We start from the raw sequence: 15,623 nt of genomic DNA on the forward strand, positions 1-15,623 counted from the left end.
TTATTAAAGAAGAATGTGCTGGCTGCAATGAAGAGAAGCGAGCTTATCGCCATTCTATAGCTTACCCTGTGCACTGCAAAATTTTGTGCTACTGAACAGACCAGATCAGCAGCTCAGAATTTTAGTGGTCCATGTACATGTTTTTTGGCCTGCAAAAACAAAGCTTTTATTTTCATATTTGTAAATATTTATAGAATATCATGAATAGAAATATTGTATATATTTCACTTTAAATCTGTCAAAATAATGCCAACGTTCTCTTTTCTTCACATTGGAATCTGTTGATCAGGTGGTTTGATGAAGGACTCCCACCAGCTTTTTCCCAATTAAAGGTTTTACTGGTGATCACAGTAACGGGTGGTGCTGTTTTGAAGGCTAGGAAAACATTTTCCTTCACTCCACCTGAGCTCACCGTCTGGTTAACAGCTCAGTCTCTTTGCTGTGTTTGTAGACCCTGGCTCAACATTAAACTATGAGATCATCATAGTGTAAAAAAAAAAAAAAAAAAAAAGCATTCTGCCTTGAGTAACTGTGTGTGTGTGTGTGTGTGTGTGTGTGTGTGTGTGTGTGTGTGTGTGTGTGTGTGTGTGTGTGTGTGTGTTTGAATATTTCTGTAATGATTTAGGCTGGTTTTGAAATGTGACAGGGTTTTTTTTTTACTTTTTTTTGGTTTTGGTTATTTTTGTATTTCTATCATTTTACCTCATAAGAGCACAGCAATGTTTTTATGTGTTCACAAAAAATGTGCAGTGTAGCAGTATTTTTACTGTATTTTAATAAACCTCTAGGTGGCAGCAGCCTGATTCTCTGCTCTATTATGATCCACAAACATTCATTTGTTTTTTGGTCAAGAAAATAATACCTAAACATGGGTGGGTTGTAAATGGACTGGTTCTTATATAGCACTTTTTTACTCTGAGTACTCAAAGCACTTTACACAACTTGCCTCATTCATACAAGCACTTTTGTTTAGGTTTTTAATAGGGCCAATACACAAATATTTTGCACGCCTTCTTAGTAACATTTTTTTGCCCTTTAACCTTGAAATGTTAAATATTATATTAAAATTTACAAATCTATCTATACTTCATATATGAACATACATGCAACACAAAAGCACTTAATTGTGGATCGATCAGTGTTATAAACTGACTTCATGGTGAACACAACAATATCGGAGCATAAAGATAAATTAAAAACAGAGAAAGATTAGAAGACGTATTTCATATGTTAACATGCTAGGTGGCATTTCTCCTGGACATGGATTCAGCCTTGTCTTAATCAAGGGGTCTTGAGCTTGAGGCTCCATCTCCACTGTCTCCCTGTGGTGGTGACAAACACCCCAGATGAACATGAATTCAGATTTTCATAGATTTTGGGACAAGGAACTTAATCCACGTGTGAGAAACCTGCTGAAAGAGTACTACAATATCAGCCCTGCTACTTTTTTTTACACCACACGCACAAAACAGAGAAGACATCATATTCCACCATCTTATTTATTCGTGTTTTCCTGCACTATCGCTAAGGGCAACAGTGAGTATATCTCCTGTTTGGAATAAGCATAAACGAAATCTTACCCAACTCGAGAGTCCATATCGACCAGAGGCTTTCGATCCTTTTACAAGGAAGCCCGGAGCCTGAAAGGCCTACACCTGTCGGAGCGGAGGGGGCAGTGCAGTGAAGGAGGGATTTGTGCTCGATAGAGAGAGAGCGAGAGAGAGAGAGAGAGAGAGAGAGAGACGCGAGCTCGGGCAGGACAGGAGGGCGCACGGGACATCAGCACACCGGCCGGGTCAAGGAGCTGCAAAGATGGAGATCCGACCAGACAGGTTTAAGGCGGTCGCGGGCAAAACTTTGGGGAAAATTCACAGGTACACTGATATTTCAAATGTTCTCAACTCACCCCGGATTTGTGCGCGTTTTTACGCCTTTTTTCTTGCAACACATATCAGTGCTGTTGGTGGCGGTGCTGTTGGTGCATCCGTCATCTCGCTCTCCTCCAAGCAGTAATTTTTAACACTTAAAAAGTTGGTTCTTTTTTTATTTTAATTGTAGAGGAATGTGTTGGGTTTAACCCTTCACAAAAAATAGCGACAGAAGTCCGCGTTTGCGCAGTAGGGAGTTTTGATTGTCACAAGTGAGAGGAGAAGTGTTTTATAATGGATGAAATCCATAATATTTTGAATAATTTGGTTTATTAGGAGGAAAAAACATGACACACTGTCGTCGCTGTAACAGAAGCCCATAACGGGTACTCCATAGTGTTACAGAAGTTATCAGTGAGAGAAAAAGAGTGTTTGTTCTTTCTTTCTTTGTGGTTTGATGCTTTATTGCATTTATGCTTTTTTTTTATTGTTTGCGCTTTTGTTCGATGTTGTGAGGCTCAAAGTGGTGTTGGAGAGAAGAAGAAAGTCTGGTTACATAATGTTTCCGTGCGTTATTGGCACGACCAGGCTGAATGAAAGCGCTGGCCAGATAAAACCGGAAAGTTTAAATCTTTAGTTTCCCGGTATAAATTACATTTCTTGCGCTCCAAATTGTTTTTGCCGTATGTTTTTTTTTCTCTTTTAAATAATGTGACTTAAAAAATGATTTGCAGTTTTTTGTTTGTTTGATCGTCTTAAAGCGAAAGAAGGATTTCATTTTAATTGTTATGAAAACGTGTTTTGGATTATACTAAATGAATGAAATGAATAGAAACGACTGAAATACGGTGTGAATTTCTAAAGTTTTTTAATATTTCAGGCTGAGTTTTGAGTGACAGGCATATAAACTGTTATTTTAATAATCACCTGCGTGATAAAACACACAAAACCTTGTGGACACGTTTCCTTGAAACTGTGTTTTTCCACATCTATTTTTTTCCTACCTGACAATACAAACCAAATGATTATTGGTTGTTGCCATCAATTAAGAAAATTATATGTAGGTTAATTGAGACTGAAAATAATTGTTAGTTGCACCAATAAATAAGAAAGGTCGATATAAAAAAGACAACTATGTCACTGCTGCAGCCTGTATGGTACATAGTTTATGTCTTTGGAGGTGCATGCAGGTACTTATTTTAAAAAAAGAAAAGAAAGCTTCATAATCCTCTCTGATTATGAACATTTCAAAGTGCTGCATATGTGTAAATAAAGTACACATGAGTGTGAAAGTTGCTACACAGATTGATGTACTGATAATATTTCAGTTTAAAAATAAATAAATAAAAAAAAGGCAGATTAAAGACAATCATAGAACCTCATGCAATAACCATTGCTTTAAGCTTTGGCTCTCCCAGGATTTGAGGTAGCAACCAAACGTATAAATCCTGTCCTGAAATAGCCTGTTTTTGCAGTCCAGCTGTCGAGCCATGCAAATCCCTAAACTCTCCCCTCCCACTCATTCCATCCCATGCAAGCCATGTCACTTCCTCCAGCCACTGCCTCCTCCTCCTTCTTCCTCATCCTCCATCCATTGAGACACCAGCAGCTTTCAGCCTACTGGGGTCTCTTAAATCAACACACACATGCCTGTCTCGTTTCTCTCTTACTGTTCCACACATGCGCATCATCACCACAGCTGATTCCATGAGAGATGTAATGTGTTGGATTGGATTCAGGTTGACTTTAGTGGGCGTTTCCTCAGCTTAGCGTGACCTCGTGGTTTTATGCGGTTGCATGTGTCAAGTGCAGCCAAAGAATAAGAGAGCAGTGTGTTATGGTTTTGTGTATGCATGTGTGTATATAAAGCTGTATATGTGTGAATGCGTGGTGAAACTTGGGCATCCCTGCACTGTGTAAGCAGACGAGTGTGTCTGCGTGCAATCTCACCACCTCACAGACAAAACCGTGATCCCTCCTGATGAAAGCAGCCAGGAGTTCATCTATTATTTAAACATTTTCTCCATCAGAATGCATCTCCTGTTTCTATATTAAACTCCACTAGGTAAGCACAAACTTCAGCGCTGTAAGGTCACTCCACATCTCTGCTTACATTATTTGCTCTTTTATAACGTTTCCAGATGGATCCCCCAAATCTGGCTATTCTCACAGCTCTGCATGAAATATAATCACACAACTGCTTCTTGGTTTTAATTTGGGTTGTGTGCAAAAGTTACTAATAGTACCCCAAAGACGCTATCATAAAAATGCCTCGCTTCGATTTATTAAAAGACTTTTAAATGCATCTGCAGGATTGCTTGGCTACACAATGAGAGGCTGTGCTGTACTACATGTGAGGCAATACAGAATATGACAGGTAATCCATTTTTAATCCATCTTACTTGCAGTGGAGTGCATTTTTCAGCTACTACAGTTCAGTGTCATTGCAGAAGTGCTCTGAATAAAATTTTCAAATAACGGTGAAGCGAAAAAATAATTATTTGATATGTTTGCTTGTGGTGAAGCACAGGGAGGAAAGCATGCCATCATTTAATCCCAGCATTTAGCATTAGTTTTTGTATCATATGTAGGATGTCTTTGTCATGGATTTCCTGTTAGTCTTGATAAAGCTATGTCTAAGGAAAAAAGCAGGTTCAAGCTTGAACACAAAAGGCAAAATCTTACAAGACACCAAGTCCACATTTGAGACACTTCTGTGTTTCCTATTCTTATCTTTTATCCGTTCATCTGTCTCTGTTGTTTTGTGTGGAACATGGGCACAGGTTTGTGAAACAGTCTTCACAGATGACCAGAGATTCATCTACAATAGCTGTGCCACTTTGGAGAGTCAGCTGCAACGACTCAGCATGCCTGGTTTTTGGCAGCGATGCTGTCCATGCTGTCGATTTCAGCATTTAGTGTCTGCTTCACTTGTTCAGTTTGTGAGGAAATATTTTAATGTAAGCTAACACGTGGTTCGATTATCATATTACGACCCCGTGCAGCTCATTGTTGAAGTGTTGTTCTCTGGTGAATGTAGCGAGAAGTGTTGTGTGTGTGGAGACAGCACTCATACTGCGACTGAGTTATACTGTGTGAGTATTTAGATAATACGTCTATGAAGGTCACACGTGTAACTGTTAAACGTGTGTGTCTGTGTGTGTGTGTGTCAGCAGGAGAGAGAGAGAAAAAGTGGTGTGACAGGATGGGGAGGAGGGTGTCTCCCTGGGTGACACAGTCCCACCGAGACCCAATCTGTTCACTTCAGGGAGAGCGAGAGGCTCTCAAAGGATGGGAGAGGAGGGGGACAACAACAAAATCACTATTAAAACTACAAAGTGCTCGGAGAAAAAGTAAAAATCTAATCTTTAAGCTACTTTGCGTGCTCCAAAATGCTGAAATGAGACAAAAAAAAGAAGAAAAAGAAAAGGAATAAAATCAAGAATCAATTTAAGCTCACAAATATGGAGAAATAATCACCAGGGTGTCTGGTGTTATATAATATTTTTACTCCCTCGCTGTCTCACTCTCAGTCTCGATCATCCTCATATGAGAGGATTACACCGAATACTCTGTGAATTGGTGATTTTAATACAGAGTCTAATAAAGGCCCCGAGTCACCTGAGAGTCACTGTGATTTTATCAAAGCTGACAGAATATTACAGAATCAAAGTGTGCTTACAAACACTCACAGTTTAGCAACAACTGTTTTATTTTTTTATTGTTTTAAGGAGTTTCATATAACATACTTTTAATATATAATCAAATTTGTGTAACACCTTACACCAGTTAAACTCAAGAGGTATTGAAGTCTTCACGCTGGGGTTAAACAGGTTTTAGGACTTTGCTTCTTTTGTCTAGGTGAAAATCATGAGCTCTGTTTGAAGCGTGTGCCTCCACTGAGCCTGCTACTATTGTAATTATGATATTTCAGAGAGCCCCAGGTCGCAGGACTCCTGCCTGCTCATGCTCGCTTGCTCATTAATTGTTGACAGCTGAGACCAATCAGCTCCATCAGATGAGTGGAAGCAAGCAGTATTGTGAACCTGTGTCTCTTCTTCAACACAGAGCTGGTAAATTTTACCAGTCAGCATGTTAAGAAGTAAGAAGTTTGTGTATAAGAATCTTTTAAGTCTTTGCTTCTAAGCTGGAAATTCCCTTGCTTCAGCTTTGTACACGAACACAGGGGGTCAGGCTGCCTTTTAGTGGAAAGCATCTGTAATTAACGACCATTTTTTGCTGTGGGGTAGCCTCGTTAGCTCTTAGCATATGGGCAGGTGTCAAGCTGCAATCTGTCTTGAGGTTTAATGAGGATTCTCCTGCAGCCTTCACCAACTATGAGGGAGGAGCTCCACGCGGGGGGACAAGTCAGCACATTTGTTTAGCGGCAGGAGCGTGAACAACTGATTCAACAAATTTATGTGCACGACTTTGCTTCTGTCGTGCGTCGCCCTTTTCAATGCTTCCAGGATTTGGTTGCAGTTTTTTAATTTCTTGTATTTGATCCACTGGGAAACACATTGCAAATCACGTCCTTAGGTCAGGACACTTTGTGTGAAAGGTCAGCAATGAACACATGATGGTCCCATTTCCAAGTCAGTCAGATGGGCCATTCTATAAAAATGTAGACCATTAACTAACAGGTGAGGCACAACCTGAAATTTTGCAGCTTGACGCAAAAGCTGAAAAAGGCTTTCTGAGTTACAGAAGGACTAAAAAACATGACCAGCATGAACTCAACAGCGTGCCGTGATAGAGGGAGAAACGTGCTGAATCGTGCCCAGCAGAGTCAGTCTGTCCATCCATATTCATTTCCGGAAGTAAATCATTTTTGTAATCCTAATCTTAGTGTAGTGACAGATTAAGAGGGAGGGAGGGAGATGGGATGCAGCCTCTCTAATCTCTCACAAATTCCAAAAATGTTGCTTTCCATTGTGTTTTCTGTTATCTACTGAAGAGTAGAATATTTCTTTATGTAGGCAGTTTTAATTATACTCGTAATTGCACTGACCTGTCTTCTTGTCTTGCGTTTTAGTTTGTTTTTGACAGATTGCATGGATGCATATCGAGATTATACAGAGTGTGCTGTGTGCAAAAGGGGGAGGGAGTGGAATTCACACGCATAACTAAAATAAATATAATGACAGCGGTGGATGACAGACGGACAAATGGTGGCAGATTGTGGTGTAAAAGCTGGAGTAAATAATTTATCTAAAAAAAAAAAAAGGTCAATAATTAATCAGCATCAGAGGCTGACTTGTCTCGACTTTGCACACTTGCTTTCTAACCTTGTTTAAGCCCCGACCTCCAATGAAACGCTATCTTTAAAACACAACCATCGTCACCTCGCCAGCCTGACCCCCGTGTTGATTGTGCTTTTTTCTGTGCACGATTCTCCAGCTCACTGGCTAACTGGATCACCTCAATGGAAAGTGGATGGCGGACACATGATTCGCTCTGCTGCGAACTCAAATTTAACAGACAGTGAACACTGATATATACATTCACAGAAAAAATGGTGACACTTTGTCTAATGTATATCTGTAGGTGTTGTTTACTTAAATCTGATGGAAGTGTGTGTGTTTTTGTTGTGAGTATGAAGGTTGTAATACACAGATGGCTGCTCTCTGACTTCTCTGTATGACTTCTGTTGAGGGGATGCTCGACATGTTGTTTTACAAAAATGGTCACACAAACTGAACAATAGCCTGGAAAACAAGCAGATCACCTCACATGGGCTAAAACCATGGGATTTTAAGCGGTTAAAAAACAAGCAAACACATTTTAGACACTTGCACCCCTGTCTTTGCAGCTCGGTAAAGTGTAACTCCTTAAAAGCTGATTTCCTACAAAAGTTCCTTTTGTAGTTTTAAACATAATGCTAATTTGTTAAGCAGATTCGGCTGAATGATGTCATAAAAAATGAAGGCATTTAGTGGTGAGGACACTATCAGAGTGAGAGGACCAGTAGGTTCCTTGGATCCTGAAGCAGAGACGACGCGGCTGTCGTAGCTCCTCGGCTTGTGACAGCTGCTTCCACACACTGGGACGTGCTGAGTCAGGCGTGACCCCGGTGTGGAGCATGATGTCAGCCTGGAGGAGTGCGTTTGTAGGAGGAAAAAGAGAGAGAGAGTGCAAAATCTTTGCAGTTTAAAACATGCATGAAGAAAAGATGCAAACTCTTTGTCACAGGCTCAAAATAATCTGGTAACTGCCGGTGATGTCAGCATGGAAGCTGGAGACTGAACCTTTCATAGCTCCTTTCTAAAGGAAGCTCACACTTTTGTGTTCCTGCTTTTTTTTTTTGCAGTTTTACTTTGATTTGTTAGATCAGATCATCTGTGAGGCTAGGCATAAAGATCACCGAGGCATCGATTTCATTGCAGCACATTATAATACACAGAATTTTGTCTTTTGCACCATTTTGTTCACTTTTACCCCAAAAGCCTAACACATATTCTGCTGTCTCCCATCAGGCTGATTGAGAAACGGCAGCCAAATGGAGAAACTATTGAGCTGTCGGCGGAGGGTCGTCCTGAGCTGGTGGAGGAGAAGGAGCTGCCTGTGGTGGACTGCACCTGCTTCGGCCTGCCCCGGCGGTACATCATCGCCATCCTGTCTGGCCTGGGCTTCTGCATCTCCTTTGGCATCAGGTGCAACCTAGGTGTGGCCATTGTAAGCATGGTCAATGATCATACTGTCTACAAAGGCAACAAGGAAGTACTTGTGGTGAGTAGCAGAAGAGAAATTAAAACTTCTGTGCCTTTATTGACCTACTTTATGAATTTGATATTAAGCCACATCTGCAATAATTGTGTTGGAACACAGGTAACATGCAGTATTTTCACAGTACCAATGAAAGTTACTGTCTTAAGTCTTTTTCTGTGGGATCACATTAAATCTTCATTGGACTATATCTAATGGTTTATATTAATCACAGTATGCAGTGTGTTGTATTGAGGCTATCCCTTTTACAATGTAGTTGGTTGGAGAAGAATAAAATTTTGTAATTATGTAACTTTTTAAATGACTTGATAAGTCATAATAAGTAGTGTCATGTATTAGAGTATTAGACTAAAGCTGAAAAGTTCTATTAAGGCGTTTTGATGTTGGCATCATCTTAACTGCTGATAAACAAACTTTACTTTGTGTAGTGATATCAAATTTTCTAAAGTCCTGCAGTCTAGGCCAGCTCTGTGCCAGCTTGCCTTGGCTGTGGTTCAGGAGTTAAAACAGTTCATCCACCAATCGAAATGTTGTTAGTCGATTCCCCAGCTACTCAGGTCTGCACGTCGAAGTATCCTTGAGCAAGATACTGAACCATTGGTTCTATTTAATGTATTTATCAGGGACATCCAACTCGTGGGCTTTGTGGTTGGGGATGATGAACCAGAGTTGCCCTTGACCTTAAGTTTTCAAGGTAATCTCCTCTGTTGTGAAGTGAGCTAAAGTCATATAATTTTTTTCTTCTCTCCAGGCTGCACAGTTCACCTGGGATCCAGAGACAGTGGGGATGATTCACGGCTCCTTCTTCTGGGGCTACATCGTCACACAAATCCCGGGTGGCTTTATATGTCAAAAATTTGCAGCAAACAGGTTAATATCTCCACATTTATGGTGTCAGATCTGGTTGAATTTGCATACATGCTAGGTGTGGAAAAAAGAATAATTTGAATCAGAACAGTAAGAGGCAAAGCAGCTGAACCAGCATTCATAGAAAATGCCAGTATTGGGATGTATTGGGATTTTTTTATGTTCTGATGCCAGTGTTACTGTCCTTTGTGTTTTTAAGAGTTTTCGGCTTTGCCATCGTGGCCACATCGACGCTCAACATGCTGATTCCATCTGCCGCTCGCTGCCATTACAGCTGCGTCATACTTGTCAGGATATGCCAGGGCCTTGTAGAGGTAAATATGAGTTTTTGTCCACATCTGGACTCTGTGTAGGACTATTCCCACATGCACAGGTGTTTCCCTGACCGTATTCTATCCTTTAGGGCGTATCATACCCAGCCTGTCATGGGATCTGGGCCAAGTGGGCACCTCCTCTTGAGCGAAGTCGATTAGCCACGACAGCTTTTTGTGGTAATGTCAGCTTCCTGTCACCTCACAGATCAGTATCTACAATGTCTGCACAGGTTCTGTGGGTTTGAAGACACGTTTGTGATGAAACTGCTAGAAGTTCATCTAACGTTTAAGAGTTTAAAAAGACTATGATGGATCTAAAACATGTTGAGTGCAAGAAAGAAAGCTATAAACAGGGTTTGTGCCTTCTTTGTGTGTGTGTTGTCTTAACAGGATCCTATGCTGGGGCAGTGGTGGCCATGCCTTTAGCTGGGATACTGGTGCAATACACTGGGTGGCCTTCTGTATTTTATGTCTATGGTTAGTACAAATATGTGTTATGTTACTTTTATTACTATCTTTCTCACCAAGACTGCTCATGCAAATTTCCCTAAATGTCCACTATTTGATTCTCTTTAAATTTCCACAACTCCTTTAAATTCTCGTTCTCTCTTAAATGTTCTCTTTGTCTCCTATGTCTGTGTCTTTCTTTCTCTCTCTCCCTCTCCCAGGCAGCTTTGGGATATTCTGGTATTTGTTTTGGATTCTGGTGTCATACCAGAGTCCTGCAGCCCATCCCACCATCTCACCAGAGGAGAGGAAATACATTGAAGATGCGATCGGAGAGTCTGCATCATTTCTCAATCCCCTTCAAGTATGTGTATTTAGACCCATGCACTTGGCTGAGTCTGCAGTTCTTAATTGGTGGAGTTGGTGCATATCATTAATATCTTATTACTTTTTGTGGTAGAAATTTAAAACCCCGTGGAAACACTTCTTCACCTCCATGCCAGTCTATGCCATTATTGTGGCCAACTTCTGCAGGAGCTGGACCTTCTACCTGCTGCTCATCAGCCAGCCGGCCTACTTTGAAGAAGTCTTTGGCTTTGAGATCAGCAAGGTGAGTTAGCATGGCATCCAAGCTGTAGGGTCAAAGCAAGTAAAACTGTAATTTTCCCACTTGGTCAGGACAAATTTGAACATCTCATCATCCTCCCTTCATTTTCCCCCCAAAAACACTATTTTTGCCTTTTTCACGCACATGTACACACTGTCTGCCTCTCCTATACATGACTTTCAGGTGGGCATAGTGTCAGCTTTGCCCCATCTGGTGATGACAATCATCGTGCCTATTGGGGGCCAGTTGGCTGACTACTTGAGAACCCACAACCTGATGTCCACCACCAACGTCAGGAAGCTCATGAACTGTGGAGGTGAGGCTATCAAACATAAGAGCATGGCTTATGGTTTATGAGCAGAAACTAAATAACTCTATACAGCTCTGGTGAACTGTCTTAGTTGGCCAACAGAGCCTATTAAATGGGTATGAGGGTACCATAATTCTCTGACTCTGCAATTGTCATCTGACACTCCTCCCAGAGCACCAAGGTCTACGAACCAACTGCTCTTAAATATCTTTAGACCGTGGCTCAGAAAACTGACAAATTATTATTTCACTAAAACTTCATCCTATTATCAGCTGGAAATTATAATAGCATTTCATTTTTGCTGCAGAAATGGCTGCAAAAAGTTAAACAATTCTTTCAGTACTTTCTGACACATCACAGTGATTAAAGCTAAATTAGAAGCATTGCAAAAATAAATAAATAAATGTGTAAAGATGAACTTATTAATGATGCTGTAGTTCTCCTAAAATTAAACATATGAAACTATGCTGTCAGTTGTGGGGCATTTAGCAGCTTGCAGTTAGAATATTTAAAGTGCAGTAGCTGCCAGCATTAGAAGCAAATTAATATTTCAGCACAACTTAAAGGTCAAATCAGCGTGTGCATAAACACGTGTACAGCTTCAAACACTGAAAATTACGGCATATTGGCACTACCTTGACTGTAACAACAGGGTTTGTTATTAGTGTTCGTAATTCCTTTGTGTTGATGTGGATTTCTTTGGAATTTCCACAGGTTTTGGGATGGAAGCCACCCTCCTGCTGGTGGTGGGCTTCTCTCACACAAAGGGTATTGCCATCTCCTTCTTGGTCCTGGCGGTGGGATTCAGTGGATTTGCTATCTCAGGTAATCTATGTTCTAAACATGTAAGGCGAAAACCTGACTTGTCGTGTTACTGTTGCTACATGAAGGTGATAGTAAGGTTTAATGAGAGACAATGGAATTTTAAGTATTGCTTTAAATGTGAGCAGGTAAATCAAGTGTTTTGGATAGTTATAAGTGAGGAAGAGACTGGAAAGAGAACAGGGCAGACACACTGCAAAGGACCAAGGGTCAGAATCGAGCCCAGGCCTCGTGGGGTGTGTTAACCTGCTCAACTACTGAGTTCCCGTTAAAGTTTTAACTTAAAAGTATGAAAATGACACATTTTCTAGATTCTGTTGACATGTGTTGCCCTACTTACATTTTCCCAAATGTTTCCAACAATATTTAAAAACAAAGAAATCTGCACAATGGTTTATTTAATTTTGTTGTGTGTCATCTCCCCTTTACTCATCCCAGCCATTGTTTTATAGTCACAGCACCTGGGAACTTTGCAGTCATAGAGTCAACCACGAGCTCCTCTGTATAACAAAGTATACAGAGTGAAATTTGGGGCCATCTGTTTGATAGATGAAGCTTGGCTAAAATTGTGTCATGCAACAGGACAATGAACAGAAAATCTGCAACAGAATGGCTGAAAAATAAAGAAAGAAATGATCTTGAATGGTTCAGTCAAAGTCCACGCTTCAACCTGAAAGCATTGCTGTGGTGAGACATTAGGAGAGGTGTGTATGAATCAGTTGATGCGAATCACAATTAACTTTGTAAAGTTATAAAGAACAGTTGGGCCAAAATTCCTCCACATTGATGTGAGTCATAAGAAAATTGTTATTTCATGTTATTGCTTCTGAAGGTTTTCACAGTATTATAAAATCCTGTTAAAAATGTTCCAATTTACATGACTGTAAATGAATTTGCCATATTAGTTAGCTAGGTTAAGTTTGTTTAATGGTAATTTACCAATCAAAATTAATGAGTTTTGACAGTTTGATTACAATAAAGCTACATAATGAGAATAAAACTTGACATTGATAGGACTTTAAAATATGACCTAATTTGCAAACATGAGTCTGTCAGTCAGCTGTAGTGTTTTCATTGGCAGCATAGACTGTATATCAAAGATGGACATGGCATCCCCAGTTGGTTTGTGGATGACAAGCTGTGCCCGCTACTACCTGGAAATGGCTTTATATTTCACACACAGACAGATATTAGATCATTATCTTATTAAACTGTTTGAAGTGAACGTCGTTAAGACGAAAATGTGTTTTTAAAAAATGATATCATTTTTTCTATCCCCTAAGTGTAAAAATCATTCTGTGTTTTTGCTCTTTCACTCAGGGTTTAATGTCAATCACTTGGATATTGCGCCTCGATATGCCAGCATACTGATGGGCATTTCGAACGGAGTGGGAACGTTATCTGGAATGGTGTGTCCTCTCATAGTTGGTGCCATGACCAAACACAAGGTGACTCATTCACGTGTATCAACAAAGCTGAGCATAAAGCTCAAGATGTTTAATGAGTAAAGACACACCAGGGAGACTTGTTCTTGCTCTTTCTTGTGCTAAAATACCTTTTGAATCATTTCAGACGCGTGAGGAGTGGCAGTACGTCTTCCTTATAGCCTCACTTGTTCATTATGGAGGAGTGGTTTTCTATGGTAGGACTTTGGCTCTACAGTGTTTTGTAACGCATCTCTAAAATATCGCAGTTTCATTGCTGATCTGTTTTCTTCTTCACTAGGACTCTTTGCATCAGGAGAAAAGCAGCCTTGGGCAGACATAGAGGACACAAGTGAGGAGAAGTGCGGTATAATCGACGAGGATGAACTGGCCAATGAAACAGAAGAGATGTACCGTGGAGGGGGGCAGTACGGAGCCATAAGCCAATCGGGGGCTGGTTTCAACGGTGGAGGAGGAGGAGGAGGAGCAGGGTCAGGATGGGTGACAGACTGGGATAAGTCTGAGGAGTATGTGCAGCCGCCCGGATATAACTCCTACATGTACGGGGGAGAAATAGAGAAGGAGCTCACATAGAAGACTGACGTGACACAAGTTTTAAAAAATAATAATAACAAGATAAAAAAAATGAAAGAGGAAGGGTGTTTCTGGAGAACGACTGCAAGAGAGTCACTGAACAGACCTGCTGTGTGCTTCTTAAAATTTATAGCAGCACATATCAAAAGAGTGGATCAGATTCATTCCACTGTAGGTGTGTGTGTTTGTGTGTGTGTGAGAGAGAGAGAGACAGTGTGCGTGTGCAAGCATGTGCATGCAGAGTGCTAAATTTACACAAAAAAACTGATTTCATCTTCATCAGAACTCATCTTACATCCTGATGCTGATGCTCATTGTGATTGGTCAGGAGTTCTGTATCCGCAACTAGGAGATCCTGTGTGTGTGTGTGTGTGTGTGTGTGTGTGTGTGTGTGTGTGTGTGTGTGTGTGTGTGTGTGTGTGTGTGTGTGTGAGAGAGAGAGAGACAGAAAGAGCGAGAGAGTTGTGGGCCTGTATAGCAACTTGCTGAAGCCACTGGGATTGTGTTGTTTTTAATTTTTTATGTGTGAGTCATGCATTTACTTTTATTTTGCTGGGAAAGCACCTTCAGAGCCTCAGTTTTAAAAACCTCACACTTCTATTCAATGCAGAATTCATCACCAAATCCAAGCTCTCAAAGCTCCCAGATAAACTAAACAGACGCCACCAACCACGACGCCACTGAGTTTAACTTTCAAACTTCCTAATCAAAGTGAAAAGAAAAAAGGTGCTTAGGTGTTGTAAAGTTGTACGTAGATGAGTGTAAAGCTGTAAAACTTCCCTTCACCTGTGTGCTTGACTTTGCCGCCTACAGTTTCTCACTGCATCTCATGTCCAGCCACGCTTACAGGTCACAGTCGCCAGTAATCATCTGACAATTCCCACTTTCTATTCAGTGTGTATAGTCTCCCTCAGCTTGGTACATATTTATAACACTCCCAGGCCTCCCAGCACTTTCTGTTTATGCCTTTTCTTGTTTCTCTGGCAGCCTCTCCCTCCATTTTTCCTCCTTGTCTTATCTTTCTCTCAACATCAGTCGTGTTTGTGCGGGTAAATCCAAGCTTTTCAGATCGACTGTGTGTGTCTGTGTGTGTGTGACAGCAAGTGTGCTGTTGTGTTGGGTGCAGGTGCTGAAAAGTTGTGCAGTGAGCATATTTAATGGACACAGTGGTGCAGTACTGTGCCAGCCCTCATATTTTCCCTTTTACACACAAACACACACAGGGGGGCTAATTTCATGCGAGTGCACAGTGAATCGTGCAGACAGAGTTTGATAGGCGAACATTATTAGAGAATGTGTGAAGTTCAGCTTCACTTATATCTTGTAAGAGTAGAGAACCTCAGCTTCCTGCCTGTCAAGCGCACTGGCAGCTGGGAAATGGAGTACAGTCACATACGGGCGAGGTAATCTGTAGTAGTACTGGACTTGTGTACACACAGACACACACACACACACCACTCCTGCATCTGTTCGTGCTGACAGACAGTACATCTGTTGGTGGTACTCAGTGGGTCATGTTTGCGAGATAAAACTGCAGTGCTGGACTGTTTAAAAAGGACGTGTTTGATTCACTTGGGGGTTTAGTTTTTAAATGTGTTGCTGTGTCGAATAATTACAAGAAAAAAAGTGCAAAAGGTCAGTTGC

The 15,623-nt window shown here is 40.9% G+C and overlaps 1 protein-coding gene across 1 annotated transcript; it reads left to right on the forward strand.

The window, feature by feature from the left end:
- Nucleotides 1–1,739: 1,739 nt before the first annotated feature.
- On the forward strand, nucleotides 1,740–14,008 carry slc17a7a (solute carrier family 17 member 7a). Its single transcript, XM_026165332.1, has 13 exons — nucleotides 1,740–1,874; nucleotides 8,345–8,597; nucleotides 9,346–9,464; nucleotides 9,661–9,775; nucleotides 9,865–9,952; nucleotides 10,166–10,252; nucleotides 10,444–10,586; nucleotides 10,683–10,832; nucleotides 11,013–11,145; nucleotides 11,854–11,964; nucleotides 13,282–13,409; nucleotides 13,534–13,603; nucleotides 13,687–14,008. The coding sequence occupies exons 1-13, from the start codon at nucleotides 1,813–1,815 to the stop codon at nucleotides 13,977–13,979; spliced, it is 1,752 nt and encodes a 583-aa protein (XP_026021117.1). The 5' UTR covers nucleotides 1,740–1,812; the 3' UTR covers nucleotides 13,980–14,008.
- The last annotated feature ends 1,615 nt before the right edge of the window (nucleotides 14,009–15,623 follow it).

Source organism: Astatotilapia calliptera, chromosome 4, assembly GCF_900246225.1.
Source record: "Astatotilapia calliptera chromosome 4, fAstCal1.2, whole genome shotgun sequence".
NCBI lineage: Eukaryota > Metazoa > Chordata > Actinopteri > Cichliformes > Cichlidae > Astatotilapia > Astatotilapia calliptera.